The sequence below is a fragment of the Tauraco erythrolophus genome, chromosome 10 (genome assembly GCF_009769465.1).
Source record: "Tauraco erythrolophus isolate bTauEry1 chromosome 10, bTauEry1.pri, whole genome shotgun sequence".
Taxonomy (NCBI): domain Eukaryota; kingdom Metazoa; phylum Chordata; class Aves; order Musophagiformes; family Musophagidae; genus Tauraco; species Tauraco erythrolophus.
In genome coordinates, this window is record NC_141474.1 from 23,309,686 (window position 1) to 23,325,742 (window position 16,057).

General features: G+C 57.2%; 2 protein-coding genes across 2 annotated transcripts in view; one reads left to right on the forward strand and one right to left on the reverse strand.

The window, feature by feature from the left end:
- Positions 1-8,328, forward strand: part of SZT2 (SZT2 subunit of KICSTOR complex) — a 60,268-nt gene extending 51,940 nt beyond the window's left edge. The window contains 8 exon segments of the mRNA XM_086617726.1: positions 1,811-1,999; positions 2,002-2,028; positions 2,309-2,492; positions 2,803-2,925; positions 3,194-3,695; positions 4,017-4,133; positions 4,509-4,577; positions 6,958-8,328. Of these exon segments, the coding sequence (XP_086473852.1) occupies positions 1,811-1,999; positions 2,002-2,028; positions 2,309-2,492; positions 2,803-2,925; positions 3,194-3,695; positions 4,017-4,133; positions 4,509-4,577; positions 6,958-7,101 (1,355 nt within the window). The 3' untranslated portion in view covers positions 7,102-8,328.
- Positions 8,329-8,332: 4 nt separating this feature from the next.
- On the reverse strand, positions 8,333-11,374 carry HYI (hydroxypyruvate isomerase (putative)). Its single transcript, XM_086617727.1, has 8 exons — positions 11,179-11,374; positions 10,983-11,094; positions 9,696-9,810; positions 9,471-9,549; positions 9,235-9,284; positions 8,976-9,045; positions 8,648-8,782; positions 8,333-8,446 (listed from the first exon to the last, which is right to left on the reverse strand). Exons 1-8 carry the CDS (start codon positions 11,372-11,374, stop codon positions 8,358-8,360), a joined length of 846 nt encoding a protein of 281 aa, XP_086473853.1. The 3' UTR covers positions 8,333-8,357.
- Positions 11,375-16,057: the final 4,683 nt, after the last annotated feature.

The following is a 16,057-nucleotide window of genomic DNA, read 5'->3' on the forward strand; positions in this document are numbered from 1 at the left end:
TGAGGCAGGAGACGTACATGACCACACCGTGCTTTCCAAGGTGGCTCTGTAGCAAGGCTGCATCTTGTATATGCCAAGAGTGGCTCTCCTAAGCTTAGAGCCTGCCAGGACCTTGCCTGTGGGTTTGCTGAGCCTTTCCTGGGAAGCCCGCATGTGCACAGGGCAGGGTTACCATGCTGCAGCTGGCATTGCAGGGAACATCCAGGCTCTCTCTGGCTGGCTTGAGAAGAGACTTGCCTGGTTTTGCAGTGGGAGGGGGATGGTCCTGGGAGCAGCAGGTGAGAAGCGTGGGGCTTGCTGCAGGGGCCTGGCCAGCCTTCCCGCATGCTGGGACTAGCCCAGAGTTCCTCCAGATTGGGCAATTGGGCTCTTACTTCCCCTTCTCTCCTTTGTCCCACCCTGGGCTTGTGCAGAGCAGGCAGGATGCAAGAACAAGGCTAGGCAGTGCCTTGTCCCTCTTCCCACTGGCTGCACATCTCTCTCCATCAGGGCACTCTTACAGCCAGAGCTCGCAGCAAGAGCTGCATGGGACCCAGCTCCGTCTCTGAGTCTGCGGTACGTCCTCTTCTCCCATGCCATGCTGGGCACAGCAGGACCTGCTAGTGCAGGGCTGAACCTCCCACTGGCTGTGCTTCCACCCTTCCTGCCCCAGTGCCCGGCAGTGGGAGCCGCCTCTTGCCTCCTGTGCCAGCGCCTTCCGTAGCAGCACACGCCACAGTGGGCAGCCCAGCTTGGGAGGAAATGGGGTGGGCCCTGGGTGCTGGCATGGGGGCAGTGCCTCGTATTTCTTGCTCTTTGCTCTGCCTTTCCTGGGGCAGAGCTACAGGCTCCTCTCCAGACTCATCCTGGCTGTGCGGGTTGCCTCTGGCTCATGGCAGCAGCAATGCAGGTGGCGCACAGAGAGAGGGCAGCTTGTTCTTGTGCCAATGCCTCCTGCCTGCTGGTTTTCCCTGCTTGCCCCCTTCTTAAACCAAGGGATTATGGTGTGGGTCAATTGCCCAAAGTGGGCAGAGAGCTGAAGGACATTAAAACCATAGGCTCATGGCATGAGGGCAGTGCTGAGGCCATTACCAACACTGTCCCCTGGCACAGCAGCTGCACATGTGGTGAGGCATGGCCAGGGCTGTGTGTGTGAAGGCTGGTGCTGTCCCAGTAAAGGACTAGCACTCTGAGCAGAGGTGATGGCCATGTGCTGGAGGGATCCTCTTCAGGCAGACCTGTGCCACACCAGCCACCACTGGATCTGACTTCCAGCAGCCAGCCTTGGGTCCCCTTTAGTTACTGAGCACAGGTCATTAGCAGTTCTGTTGTTGCCCTCTCTGGGTCCAGCTACCCCTCACAGGCCCCTGCCCTGCCTCCTGCTCTCAAGGGACATTCAGGGAGTCAGTCTTTGCCTGTAGATCCAGAACTTGCTGGGGCTCCAGCCCTGGTATGTCCTGTACCCACTTGGGGACTAAGCAGTGCAGAGCAGCGCTCAGCTGAAAGCAGGCTGTGTCTTTCGCAGCCACGTGGCTTTCAGCTCAAGGCAGGGACGAACCTCACGCCAAAAGGGAGACAGTGCCAATCAGTCTGTGCTGCTACTGGAGACCAGGAGGGGGGCCAAGTGTGTAAGGAACCAACAAGCTGGATCCCTTGGGGCCAGGCCTGCAGGTCTGCTATTTGCACTGTGCACACAGCTTTGCGGCTGCATCCTGCTGTGGTGTTGGGGCAGGGGTGGTTGCACTGGCTCTGCCATGCCTTGCTGTCAGCAGGGCTTTGCAGGTGGGTGTGAGGTGCCTAGTAACATTCCTGCCTTGACTCCCTGTCACTCCACAGCTCTCCATGCTCTTCACGGAGGAGTGTGACAAGGTGCGGGACCTCATGCACGTACATTCATTCAGCTATGACTTCCACTTACGTATAGTCCACCAGTATCTGCTGGGTTCCCACATGACCCTTCGCCAGGGCTACCATCTCACCAGCTTCCTGGAGGATTTCATTGCCCACCACCCTGATATCCCCAATTTGGCCGCAACCATGTTTTCCAAGGTGAGTAGCTTGACATGTGATCAGTCTGGGATTGATCACCAGCCTGTAACTTGGCAAAAAGTTCCCAAGTACTTTACAAATAAACTTGACCCTGACAGTATCCAGGGAGATGACAGGGAGAGGGTGACATGAGAGACTCAGCTCCAAAGAAAGTCCTTGCTACCCTGTTGTGGAAGGGAGGCAGGTTGCTCTAGAGCTGTATCCCCCAGAGTAGTTTGTAGGACACGAGGAAAGAGGCACTGAGCAGCTCCTGTGATAGCAATGTGTCCTCCTCCACTAGGCATGCTGGCCCTGCCCACCAACATGATCACTGCACACCAGCTGTACAACTACATCGCTGACCACGCCAACACCTACCACATGAAACCCCTACGCATGGCCCGGCCAGCCACGGGCAGTGACAACAAGAAGGGGACACCAGGCACAGAGCAAAACGAATATGCACTGGTCTCTATTTGGAACAGGTGAGTGCCTGTGCTGCAAGTTCCTGGAGCTGCCAGAGATTGGTAGGCACCCCCTGGTCCTGGGGACGCTGTCCCAGGGTGCCAGCAAAGCTGACTGTTCTACATAGTGCCAGGCAGCAGTTCTGCCTGGCTTTTCTGAGATGGCCAACAGGGCTGCTGTGTGTGTGTACATATGCATTTGACATTTCCCATAGCACTTCTGAGGAGTCTTGCTGTATCGAATTCCATGTGCCCAATAGTTCTGTTGCGACCAAGAGCTCTGGGGAAGCAAAGTGAGATCCTCTTCATTCTGATGTGCTTTTGCTCCCAGCTCGGGCTCCTACAAAGACTCTGAAGGTCTGCGTCATCATGATGACTTCGATGTGTCCCTTCTAGTGTGTCACAGTGCAGCACCATTTGAGGAGCAGAGTGAGGCAGAGAGACGCATGCTCCGGTGAGCACTGGGGGCCCAGAGGCATGACACCAAAGCTTCCTGGCTGGGGAGGAGGGCTCTGGGAGGGACTGGCTCTGACTGGGACATCACAAGCAGGTTTGGTGCTGTCTGGGGAGGATCCTTGCAGGGAACTGGGCAGTGTGGTATCTGCCCTCGTCTGGGCAGAGAAGCACCCTCACTGGCAGGGACAGAGGCCCATCATTTATTTGTAGCCCAGGTGAGAAGGGAGCAGCCCTTCCCCAGGTCACAAGCGTCTCCTTGCTCTCAGCTTACGTTTCTACGTCATCATGACTAGCCAGCGGGAGCTCTTCCCCCGGCTCACGGCTGATATGCGACGCTTCAAGAAGCTGCCACGCTTGCAGCGGGAAGTGCTGGAGCCTGTGGTGGGACGGGCAGCGTGGGAGGCAGCGGAGCCAGAGACGAGCCTGGGGCAGCAGCAGCCAGCAGAGCGGGAGCTGTGGCAGGATGTGGAGGACAGCAGCGAGTTCTATGCAGGAGGCACGCAAGTCAAACTGGGACCTGGGCTCTTCTACACCTCGCCACTCTTCCCCTTGTTGGCCTCCGAGGTGGCCTCAGCTCAGAAGCAGCTCAGCAGTATGGTGCAGCTGGCCAAGTGCCATTGCCGCAGGGACAACCTCTGGAAGCGCCTCTTCCTTCTGGAGCCTCTGGCTTCTGACAAGCTGAAGCTGGGCAAACTGTCGCTGGTGGAGCTGGAGGAGCTGCTCGATGCCGTGCATGGGAAATCCATTGCTGATGTCGACCCCCAGCTGGTGAGCAGCAGGGACAGATTCATTGTGCACAGCAGCCACTGCTCTGCTCTGGGGAGGGAGTGGGGCATTGGGTGAAGGGCCTGCAGGGCACATCTCTTCCTGCTGGGTGGGAAGATAAGAGGCAGGAACGTAGCTTCTAGCTGGCAGGAGAAGGGGATGGCTGCATGGACCTGTCTGTGGAAAGTGGGTAGCTCTGTGTCAGTGTTCCTCAGTGGGCTGTGACGAATACATCTGATTTGGGGTCTGAAGGCTACTGTAGCATTCTGGCTGCTGGTGCCATGGCTAGAGGGAGGCTGAAATCAGCCCTTTCTGTGCCCACAGGGGTGCTTCCTTACCATGACAGTCTCCTGGTACCAGAGCCTTATCAAAGTGCTGTTGAGCCGCTTTCCCCAGAGCTGTCGGCACTTCCACAATGCTGAAACCGGCACCCAATATCTGGTAAGTCCCAGCCTGTCACCCACCTGTAGCCTCTCTCCCCTGCCTGCTGTGGCTTCTTGCAGTGTAAGCCTGGCACATGCTGTCAGGACAGCGTGGGCACTGTCATGATGTTGCTCTCCACTCTGCTACTGGTGCAGCAGTGTCTGTTTGCCTGACCTCGGACAGGCAGGTCACTCTTCAGACCCAGAGCCTCATGCCATGTATATCCCCATGGTTTGACAGTGTCACCCATGAGCCAGGCAGACCTGCACCTTCACGGCTCTATCGTGCTACTTGTCCTGCATGTCAGCATGTGCCTGGGTGGGTGTTGTTTGTATCCCTGTCCAGGGGTTTGTGCTGTCTCCTTTGCAATGTGTGCTGTGGCTGTCTTGACAGGTTGTGCTCAACCAGAAGTTCACGGATTGCTTCGTTCTTGTGTTTCTCGATTCTCATTCAGGAAAGACGGTAAGAACTGGGAACATAAGAGCAGCTGTATTGGCTCAGGCCAGGATTCATCCAGCAGTCACCAAGGGCAGGTTCCTGTGAGGAGAATAAGAGCGAGTCAAGAGGCTTGTTAACACCTTTCCCAATTACTATCTCAACATCAGACAAACTGTGGCCCAGGCCTGTCCTGAGCTAGAGGTGGCCTTTGCATTTATTTATTAGCCCTCCGCAGCTTTATTTCCTTTGGTTAATTTGTGGCATCCATGATTTCCCTAGACTTGCTGCTCCGTGATGCGGTTACAATGCATGTGAAGAGCTACCTGCCTTGGCTAGTTTTTGAACTTCCTTCTGCTCTTTTCATATGATGCCCCTTTGTTCTTGTATTGGAAAAGAGTGCGCAGTTGATGCCCTTTTCCTTCACAGTGTTGCTTCTGGATCACACTCTAAGCTGTATCTCTGTCCAGGCTAGAGAGTCCTTCTGTATTCAGTCCAAAGCTGGAGCACGCTGGGTCTGGCCGGGAGGGGTCACCAGTGCTGTGGGCAGAAGGGAAGGGCACCTGCACTATGAGGATCCCAGCAAATCTTCGTGGGCCTTGGCCTTTGTCGGATTTGAGGGCAAAAATACTCTGCATTCAGCTGTCCTCCCAGGCAGAGTGCAGGATGGGTCACAGGGAATGCAGGGATCTACAAGATGCTTCAGTCCACAGAGAGGCTTTTGTAGAGACTGCAGCGTAACCGATCCCCTTTCTAAATAAATCACACTCCACCTTAAAAGCAGGTAGGGAAGACAGGAGAGGTGGCGCCTGCTGGAAGGCTCCTCAGTGCCTCCTGCCACCTGATGGTGAAGTGCCCTTCCTGTTTTGTGCTGGAGCTTTTTTCGTGGCCAGTTCTATTCTCTTCATGCTAGTGGTAGCTCAGAGCTGTGTGGGTACCCACTTCCTCCCCGGTCCCTGAGATTTGCCTCCACATCTGAAGGTGGAATTTTTGCTAACGCTGTGTTGCTGTGTTAAGCAAGCTGAGAGCTCTTCAGACTGCCTTTCCTTCTCTAATGGCTTAATTGTCATTCAGAGCCCTTCAGGGCTCAGGTCAGCCCTTGTAAATACAGGTGTCCAGGTCTGCCCCAGTATTCCTGAGGAGCCTCAGCAGAGCTTTCTGTGATTGCACTAAGGCTTTTCTGTCCCTGCCCAGTGCTTTTGGTACAGCCTAGGATGGTATTTGCCTTCATGGTCATGTCTCACTGGTCATAGGGTCACCTCGTGGTATTGATACGATACACTCAGACTCTCCATCACTCTCCTAATAACTCCCATCTTATAACAAATCCTTTGTGTTCCTCACCTGTATTTCACATTTAACATTCATCCATTCCCATGGCCTCTTAGAAGTCTCTAGGGCTTTTTTTGCATTATCCCAATCCTCTTTTGTATTAGTGCCTCAAATTTTATCAGCATGTTCCTCATCTTTGTGCCAGACTCATTAAAATACTAGGCAACGTGAGTTCCAAAACGTGTCCTGGAGGAACTCCATTTGTAACCTCTCTCCAGCCTGCTTCTTCCCCTTTCAGCACTACCATCTTCACCTTCTAATTTTTGCGTTAATTCCTATCTTTTCAGCTTACCTAAATTTCCCATGTGGCACTACATCCAATCCTTCCTGAAGCTCAGATAAGATACACCATGATTCCTTGTCTAGAAATATTACCTTATCAAAGAGAACTCTAGCGTTAGCACAGAGCTGCATTTTCCCCGTGCTTCATTCTCTCCAGGCCTGCTCTAAAGCCTTGCACGCTGCTCACAAATGGCTTTCTCTTCCCTCATAAGTGGTGGTGGTGCATTTGCTGTTTCGCAAATGAGACGCTCACATTTGTCTTCTGCTTCAGTTCCTGCAGCCTTCTCTTCCGAACCCTGTTCTCTGCTCCCCTCTGCCCTTGCCCTGCCTTGTCAGTACAGTCACTAATGAGAATGGAGCAGCCAACATTTATTTTTAGGATTGCAGTTATTACGTTTAATCTCCTCCCCTTCCCCATTTGTTGCACTCCTACTCTTTGCCTTAGAAGAAGAAATTTCCCTCTAATTTCCCTGGAAGCCCCTATGACTGTGGAGGCAGCAGGATCCCCTGCTCTCCTGAGGCTGCTGCTGGGGTTGATATAACTGCAGATGCATGGGGGCTGGGACAGAGGGAGTGGGCAAGTTCTTGCACCTAATTTCCACCAGGAAATTGGGAGGAGGCTCAAACATGCTCTGTCACAGGAGGAGGCACTAGCTTAGTGCCATTGGCATTTTGAGATTTCTCCCAGTATCTGCCCGACACCGCCAAAAATGTGCCCACACACCTGGGCTAGGGACTGCACAGGGCTTGGATGAATCCTGTCCCCTGACCTGCTGCTCCTCCTTCCCTGCAGAGCCTCACTGTGGTTTTCCGGGAGCCATTCCCAGTGCAGCCCCAGAACAGCGAGAGCCCTCTGCCACAGCTTGTGTCCACCTACCACCACCTGGAGTCAGTTATCAACACAGCCTGCTTCAACCTCTGGACAGGCCTGCTCTAGCACTGGCACCCACATCCTGGAGTGACACGTGTACTGGACCTCTCGGCGCAGCTGTGCCGTGGGTGACGATGGGGATGAAGAGGCCTCTGGGAGGGGGACCTGTGCTCTGGCACTGCAGGCAGCGCTGCCAGCAGCACACCTGGGAACTGAACTGCGGAGCCTGAGGATGTGCACCTCCCTTGCTCGCTGGCTGGCTGGTGTGGCCCTCAGTGCGCTGTTTTCGGTGGGTTTGATACTCGGTGACCTTGAACCGAACCACAAGGGCAGGAGCTTGGCTGCGGTGGCTTGGCTGAAGCAGAGCGACTCTCAGGGACATGGCTTTGGCATCTGCAGGTGAGGTCTGCCTGCACGGCAGCTTGGAGCACACACAGCACATCTTCTGCACAGGGCAGCACCGCACAGTGCCCTTGCTTTAGGTGGAAAGACTCCTGGACTTCAGGGCTCTGGGCAGCAAGGCTGCCCACTTCTGGCCCTTTGCTTTCATCAGGAGAGCACCACATGGGACAGGAGGGTGAACTGGACCAGGGGAAGGTTTTATGGAGATGTACATTAAAGCCATTGATGTATCTGTGAAATAAACTGAACCAGATCCCCACTCACGTGCTATACGCCAGGATGAGGAAAGCCTCCTGTAGGGGATGCAGAGGCAGCCCTGGCTGTGTTTGCACCAAAGCCTCATAGTTGCTCCAGAGGAGGAGCAGCAGCACAGACAACTCCGAGTGTCTGTGGGCAGGCAGCCCCCAGCCTGTTATCCTGGTTTGGGCAGCCTGGGAGGGAGCTGCTCACTTCACTTTCTGCATCTGCTGCAGGCTCAGTGCTGGGCACTTGCAGCAGCCTCAAGAACTGCAGGACTTGGAAACCCAGAGCCCTCTTCCCACAACTCCAGGCACCCGCTGGAGCTGGACTGGGAAACCTCACACCCTTCCCATAGAGTGAATACTCCCCAAAGCAGGGGAGACTGGAAACCCTTCCCTGGAGACCCCTGCAGACTGGAAGTGAAGGTTCTCCTGTGTACCTGAAGTCACCTACGGTGCTGACCAAGCCATCCCCAAATATGGCATGCTGCAGATGGTACTTGAGTTGATGAGGGTCCAACTGCTTGGGCTCGCCCAGTAGGGCCCAGGAAAGGGAAATACGACATAGATGCTCCCAACATTGCTGTAGGAATCATCCTACCATCCCCAAGTCACAGCAAAGAAAAACATGCTCCTATGTTAAGCCATTGCTTTGACTTTTATTCCAGTAATTTCCTTGTTTTACTCTGCTGCCTTGCTGGTCCCACCATGCTGCAGCCCTCGGCTCTCCCAGTATGAGCGCAGCCAGCCCAGACCTTCCAGGGTATTTCCTGCAGTGACAGACAAGGTCTCCTGCTGGCACCTCCAGGCAAGCTGGAGCAGCTTCTGCTCTGGGCAGGGATCTTGTCCCCAGGTAGGGACTCTGCCCACTACCTGCCGCCCCCTAGGACCTGCCTGGCTTTGGATAACCAGCCAACTGGTCCTTGCTGGGATCTGCCAGCAGGGCTCAGACCACCCACAGGCCCACTCACCTTTCGGAGCATACTCGCACCCCACGTAACCAGTGTAGCTGAGGGACTCCAGGAGCTCGAAGATGTAGGGGAAGTTCAGCTCCCCAGGGCTGTCAGGCTCATGCCGCCCTGGCACCTGTGCAATCTGTATATGACCTAGGGAGGGAATGGGAGAAGCCCTGCCCAAGGCAGCCTTGCCCACAGCCTTCTCTAGGCCTAAGACAAGGTGACCTGAGAGCAGCTCCATGCCCCCAGCCACCCGCAGCAGCGTGTGGGGCAGGAGAGCCCCACATCAAAGCCACTCCTGCTCCATGGCTGCAGAGGAGCTGGTTTGGGTGCAGGGTGTTACCAATAAGCGGGAAATACGTCTCCAGGTTGCGTGACAAATTCCCATCCATGATCTGGCAGTGAAAGAGGTCCTGTGGGAGAGAAGAGATGGATGTTGCAGCTGTTGAGCAGTGAGTGGTCAAGGATGGCTGGTCTATGGTCCCTGTCCTTCCCCATGTCCCCAGGAGGGGATAACAAGCCCACAGCCCCTGGGACTCCCCTGTGTGCCTGTGCAAGGTTCCCTGGTGGAGGGACACTGGAGATCTTCAATGCTGACTCACCAGCTGCAGCTTCAAGTTGGGCCGTCCCACCTTCTCCAGGATGGCAGCAGCTAAGGGTGCAAGAAATGAGAGACCGTCACCTCCAGGCTGGAAGCTTCATGGTGAAGCCCTGAGACTCTCGTTCATCAGCTGTGCTCCCTCAGCATCTCCTTGCAGGTGAGGCAACCTCCTGCCTTTCAGACTGAGGATCTTTCTCCTCCCTCAGAGGAGACTTTGGGGAGAGATGTCCACCTTACCTTGGTGTGGGGTGTTCAGAAAGTAGCAAGGGTCAGTGATGCGGTTGTTAATAGGCTCCACCAGTCCGATCATGTCTTCCTGTAACACAGTAATGTCACTCTGCAGAGCATCCTGTCACCTCTGCAGTCAGGAGTGCTCCCTCCCTGTGCCATGCTGGTGGGGGAGTCTCCATCCTCAGTACGCCAAGAGCTGCACCCATGGAGCAGGACCCGTTACCCGCTTACCTGGGCCAGGAGGTCAGCAGCGTATCTGAGATTCTCAGTGAAGGTGGTTTCCATCTCGCGTGCCACTGCTGCCCGGTCTGCACCCTGGGGAACCCGCCCAGCCATCAAGTGGATCCTGCAGACACAAAGAGATCAACCACAGGCAGCAGCTCCAGTCTCCAAGCAGCTGGTTGGATCAAATGCCCCTTCCTCTGCTGAAAGAAAACAGGGCCAGGCTGCAGGGGACAAACAGAGTAGGAGCTAAGAGGAGCCATCTCCTGTGCAGGAGGCACTACAGGCACCAGCAAGCTGCAGGGACACGAACCTGCACCATCCCACCTCAGTATGCAGAGGGACATCTTTGAACCTTTTGCCTGACAACTCAGGCCTTGATTCTTCCCTCTTTTCCCAGCTGCCTCCAGCTCTTTCACCTCAAGGCTGAAGCTTTCTTGGGGTCTTGCTCCTGGGGCTGCCCTGAGGCCAGCATGATGGGCAGCAGGCGTGCTCCCGCTGCCAGGGCAGATCAGATGCCTTGTCTCACCACTTGCTGGGGTGAGAGCAAGGAGGGTACAGTGGCCAGCGCTGGCTACACGAGGCTGCGTGCAGAGCCCAACGGCTGGGCGAGAGCAAGACTCTTCAGCGACCGTTTCGGGAAGGCGTACAGGGCAAACAAAACCCCTGTCAGTCTGCCTGGTTCTGGGGAGCGCAAAGATGTATGGGCAACCCTTGGCCTGCCTGGCCCATGCCCTCCACAGGGCTTTGGACTGTGTTTCTAAGGGAAAGAATTAAGCAAAGTAAATGGAATAAAAGGGCCATGTTGTTTTTTTCTGAAGGGGGCTGTGCCAGGCTAATTGCATCCCTTACAGTCTCTCTGCTGTGCTGGAGTCAGCGTGGCCTTCAATAAAGCAACTGTTGTGGTGTCCTGGGGGCAACAGCTGGTATAACTGGGGAGGAAAAAGGGAGGATTATCACAGGGACTGGGACAGCAGCCTCCTTGGCAAAGGGCAGGGTCGGACCAGAGTCCCTGGCAGCTTTGGGTCAGCTCCCAGGCAGCACATTAAGGCCGTGGTCCTGCACACAGGGGTCTGCAACCAACTGGCTCCTGCCCGATGCAGCCAAGCAGGAAGACGCTGCCCGGGAGAGGCTCCATGAGCTGGCAGGCTGGAGGCACAGCAGGGCAAAGGGCGAGCCCCGCTTGGAAGAAAGGCTGCAGAGAACTGCTTCGGTGCCGCAGGGGCCGGGACCCGCTGCCGCGGGGTCGGGGGGAGCCGAGGCACCGCATGGGCGGGGGTCCTGCCTCGCACCTACCTGGGGCAGCCCACCGCCTTGGCGTACTGCACTGCCGTGGCCAGGCCCTGCCGGAAGGCAGCCTGGCGCCCGGGGACGGCCGCCAGCCCCATCTCGCCCGCCTCCTGGTCCCCTGGGAGAGAGCGGCGGGGCGGTCAGCGACACCGGGGCACCCCCGCGCCCCCCACCCACGCAGCCCGGGGGGACGCAGCAGTACCGGGGGGGGTGTTGAGGAGGACGATCCGCACCCCTGCCCGATCCGCCGCAGCCCGCAGCGCCTGCGCCGGGCAGCCCGCGGGCCAGGCCGCCTCCACCGCCCCGAACCCGGCGGCCGCGGCCGCCTCCAGGCGCGCCGGCAGCGTCGGGAGCTCCGGGAACAGCCACGAGAGGTTGGCGGAGAAGCGCAGCGCCATGGCGGGCGGCGGGGCGGGGCCAGGCGGCGGGGGCGGGGCCGAGGATAGATGGTGTCCGCGCCGCCCGGGGGCTGCGGCCCACGTGGGCAGCGGGCGGCTGCCGGCGGGGACGACCCGCTGGTGGGGCTGCCCGGAGGGGCCCCGGGTGTGAAGCGAGCCCCCACCAGTGCTGGAGCGCGGCCCCTCCGCACCAGCTCCCGGCTCCAACCCCTGTAGCGCTCTGCCCTGCGAGCGTGCAGCGCGGCGACGGCTCCGGCGTGTGCCCACCGCCGTGCTGGTGCGTGGGGCCACCGGGCCCGTGTGGGTCAGCGGCCCCACACCGCGCCCCCCGCAGGCAGAGCCCGCCCCGTGCCGCCTGTGACACGGGTGGGGTTGGTGTCTTTGTCAGAGGGGCTGGGGGACACGGCTGTGCCGGCGGCGAGTGTTGCACGCGGCTGGTGTCCTCCCTGGGAAAGGTGTTTTTGCAGGTGTTGGCCTGACATACACAAAGCGCCGTGTTAATTGGTTTCCTGGGGAGCTTATCTCTACCAGTGTCTCATTATGCGAGAAACGCTTTCTCTTTTGTCCCACACTTTGCATATTTTACCATAAGATGTTCCTCTCCACTTCTGCAGAGCTGTGGCTCCGGTGTGGGGGAGTCCGACCTCCGCCGTGCTTCTGACCAGCCCTGCATCCCCGGCCACGTCCCCTCTGCTCTGTGCACCTCCAGGCACAGCTCGCAGCCTGCGCAGGTGAGGTGGGTGTCCTGTCCCACCCGTGGCCACCCAGGGGCTGTGCTGTGGCTGGCAGAGGTGGCACCGTGAGCCATGGACATTTTGCAGGCCCTTGTACTGAGCCTGTTCCTGGGGCTCTCACCTGCCTGCCCGAGCCTGGGGAGCCCTGTGTGCTCCTGCTCTTCTGTGACCCCAGCAGAAGCCCTCCACAGTCCCCAGCCCCATGGCCCACTGCAAGCCCCAGGGATATCCAGTGCTTTGGAAGAGCCCAGCAGCAGTGCTGCCTCCGCAGAGACCGGCCACAGCAAAGGTGTTTTGGTGGGAGGTCAGGGCAGTGCCAGCAAAGAGAAAAGCAGTGGCAAAGCTATCCATTAAAGAGTCTCAACTCAATTAAAGCTATTGATTAATCAATTAGAAGAAGCTTGACTCAACTTCTCAGTAAGAATTCAAACTGTCCCCAGTGACAGAAAGTTGTGCAGGGGGCTGTTGTCCATGTCCCCAGCACATGCATTCCCAGTGCACATTTTCTCAGCCCACATCCTAGTGCACATCCCCAGCACTCATGTCCCCAATACACGTGTCCCTGACTGCTCCACCATGCCAGGAGAGCCCTGCATCTTCCACTCGTCCTTCTGCGGCCTCACTCCAGGGTGCAAGGGGGTTGTCATCCTCTTCAGTCACGCCCAGGAGGTGCCTGGGTGCGCTGGGCTCAGCGCTGGCAGGTGGGCGGCAGAGCTGCGCAGGCACGGGGAGCCCCAGAATGAGGGGTGGCACCTGCCTGGCCTGGGGCTGCAGCCTCACCAGGTCCTTGTGCCGTGGGGCTGGAAAAGCGCCTGCCAAGGCTGTGCACCGCTCCATCCCCGGCAATCCTGGCCACATTCCAGCCAGAGGCTGGGCACTGGGCAGGGGCAAAGTCCAGGAGGTGGTGGGTGAGAGCAGGAGAGCTTTGCTGGGGGCACAGCAAATAAATACACAGCTAAGCCTCAGCATGCAAGTGACCCAGGAAATGAGGTGGGAATGTGGGGAGCCCTCACAGTAAACCTGCCCTGCCGACAGCAAGCAAAGCGGCTGGGCTCCACGCTGAAGCATTAATGGCATCTTTGTATCTCTGGTAATATATCGCATTGATTTTCCCTCGTTATAACTGCGGTTCCTGCATTGCAGGCCGGTGTTTTGTCACTTTACCTTGACAGGGCGCAATGGATTTACTCCCTGCCACGCCACTGGAGGCTCTGGAGCCATGTCCTACACTGGCGCTGGGACTTGCGCCCGGCACCTGCTGTTTGGGGGAGCTGGCATGAGTGTGGGGCCAGACTAGCACCTGTGTTCCCCCCAGGGAGGTGGGGAGGGGGCCCATCGGGGTGCTGGCACAGGAGGACAGCTGGGTGCTGAGCGTCCCTGCCGCTGCATGGGAGTTTTATTGGCCCAAAGAAAATGTACCTCCTGCGCATTTTATTAGCAAACTGACATTTCCACGCAGACCCGGCTCTGGCCTCTGTGACGGCTGGAGTGGGGAGGCAGCGGGTGGCCCCCACACCTCAGCACAATGCCTTGGGGTGCCCCGTGGTGCCAGCAGCGGCAGCCGAGGCAGCCCCTCCAGAGCCCACTGCAGTGGGGCACCAGTCCTCCCAGTACCCCCATAAATCCCCCAGCTCATTGTGCTGTGGGAAGGTTTTATCTCTCTCCTTACAAAATACATTTTAATTTAAATTGACATTTCTATATTTTAACTACCTGTCCCTGGGCTCCCAGGCGGCTCGGCTGGCACCCCGGGGGCTGGGAGGGATGAGGTGATGTGGGCTGGGGTGGGTGGGTGGCACTGTCCCACCGGGGTTTGTCACCCCTGTCCCTCCTGGGCACCCCCGGACCTGTCCTGCTCCCCCCAGCCCTGCAGCTGTGCAAGGTGATCCAGGGCTGGGACAGGCCACCCTGGGTGTCCCTTTCCCCCTGAGCTTTTCTCTCTGCTCTAAAGCACCCCAATATTTTGCAACCTTGTTTGGTTTCATCTTTATAGGTGAGTAAATTCTAGCCTTTTATGTGTAGAGAAAGGCTGGGAAAAATAACTCGCATGTGACCCAGCATCTCACAGAGGCAGCTGCAAGAGCTTTGCTTGTATTAAATCTTGTTTTTCACCAAAGGCCATCTTCCCCAAACCCATCCTCTCTGAGTGCAAACGGAGCAGGAGATGAAAAGTCTCTCCAGCAGGACCCAGGACCAACCTAACCCCACTTCTCCACCCGTGTCCCCGAGGCCAGTGTGTCCCCGCGATGGCCATGCCCCCTGCTCCATCACCCCCAGCCCCTGCCAGAGCATCCCTCCCAGCTCCCCGGTGTTGGGACAGGCTTTGCTGAGCATTGTGTGACCCAGCCAGCTGCGTGTGTATCCCCAGCAATCCTCCTGGTCCAGAATCTCACACAAATTTCTTGGACTTCCCTGTTTTCATGGCCCTGGACACCACTGGGGTTTGGCTCAGGGACCTGGCACTGAAGAGACAAGCCAGCCCTGGTGCCCACTGGGGACTCCTTAGTGGGATCCATCACTCCACAAGGTCCTTCTGCACTTTCCACAGTCCATGCGTATTATGCAGAGATAATTTGTTAAGGAGCATCTCTCTGCTGCTGAGCTGCCTGCTTTCTGCCATTGAAGTCTGCTGTGCCCTTCACAGCCACCATTGCTGCTCGGCTTGGGTCCCCCTCCTGAAACAAAGGACTTGCCAGGGCAGCAAATGGCTAATGATGGGGTGCAGCAGGGCTGTGCCATAGCCAAGGCCTGCCCTGGGCCTGCGGGGTCCTTCCCTCCCAGTGGGAGCCTCCTGTTCCTCTTCCCCTTCCCCTTCCCCTTCCCCTTCCCCTTCCCCTTCCCCTTCCCCTTCCCCTTCCCCTTCCCCTTCCCCTTCCCCTTCCCCTTCCCCTTCCCCTTCCCCTTCCCCTTCCTCCTCTTCCTTCTGCTGCTGCTCCTCTCCCTCTGTCCCCTCCATCCCCTCTGTATCTCATCCCTTATTCCCCTCCATCCCCTGCATCCCTCCAGCCCCAGGCACCGGGCAGCACATGGAGAAGCAGGGAAAGGTGCCAGCCACTCCCAAAGCTGTGACAAAGATTTCTGTGGGATGCCTTAACAAGTACATTGCCCCTCTCAGGCCTCCCTTTCTTACAGCCTTCAAAAACACCTAGGTAAAAAAAAATCTATACATCATATTATGGGAAACAAATATCCAACCTTTGCCAGTTTATGGCTATTCTTCATGAGGGAGTATCGAACCATGTGGGAATGTGATATAAATCCTGATGGAACCGAGAGGAGGAGGTGAGGACCGAGCATCCCCACATCCCCATGGCTCCTGGCACGGGTGGGCTCTCCATCGGCCAGCCAGGATTTTCTTGCTATTCTGAGATTTCACGGGAAATTAATGAGGAGGCCAAATTCTCCTCCAGCTCTTGGAGGAGGCCGGGGCGGGCGGTGCCTGGGCCCGCTGAGCTGGCAGATGTTGTTTAACATTCCCGGCAGTAATTAATAGACGGCTTCATCACTCTTGTATGATTCAAGCATGTCGTCCCGCTTCTCTCCAAACACAGAGCAGAAATATTTGTTAAACGTGGTTGGCGTTTTTGTGTGATCATTAGCGCTCGAGCAGCTCCAGCGGCTGCAGGATTTATCGCCTTGCCAGGATTCCTTTTGGCCTTACAACGCCATCGCCACTCCTCCCTCCACTGCCGGCCCCTCCTGGCAAGAGGCTCCCTTTATTACTTTCCTTCTGATTTATGTCCTGCCGGCTGCAACCTCCCCTTTACACCACAGTTATGGCTTCCCCCCTGTTCCATTCATTACGCTGCAGCAGGACAGGCTTTGGCCAAACCATCTCCCTGACCAGGGGCACCCAGTGAAATGCATCCCGGCAAGGCTCTGCAGGGATCACTCCCACCACCTGATGCCTGCGGCAGGATGCAGGGGAAGGGTCCCTATGGGGGTGCTT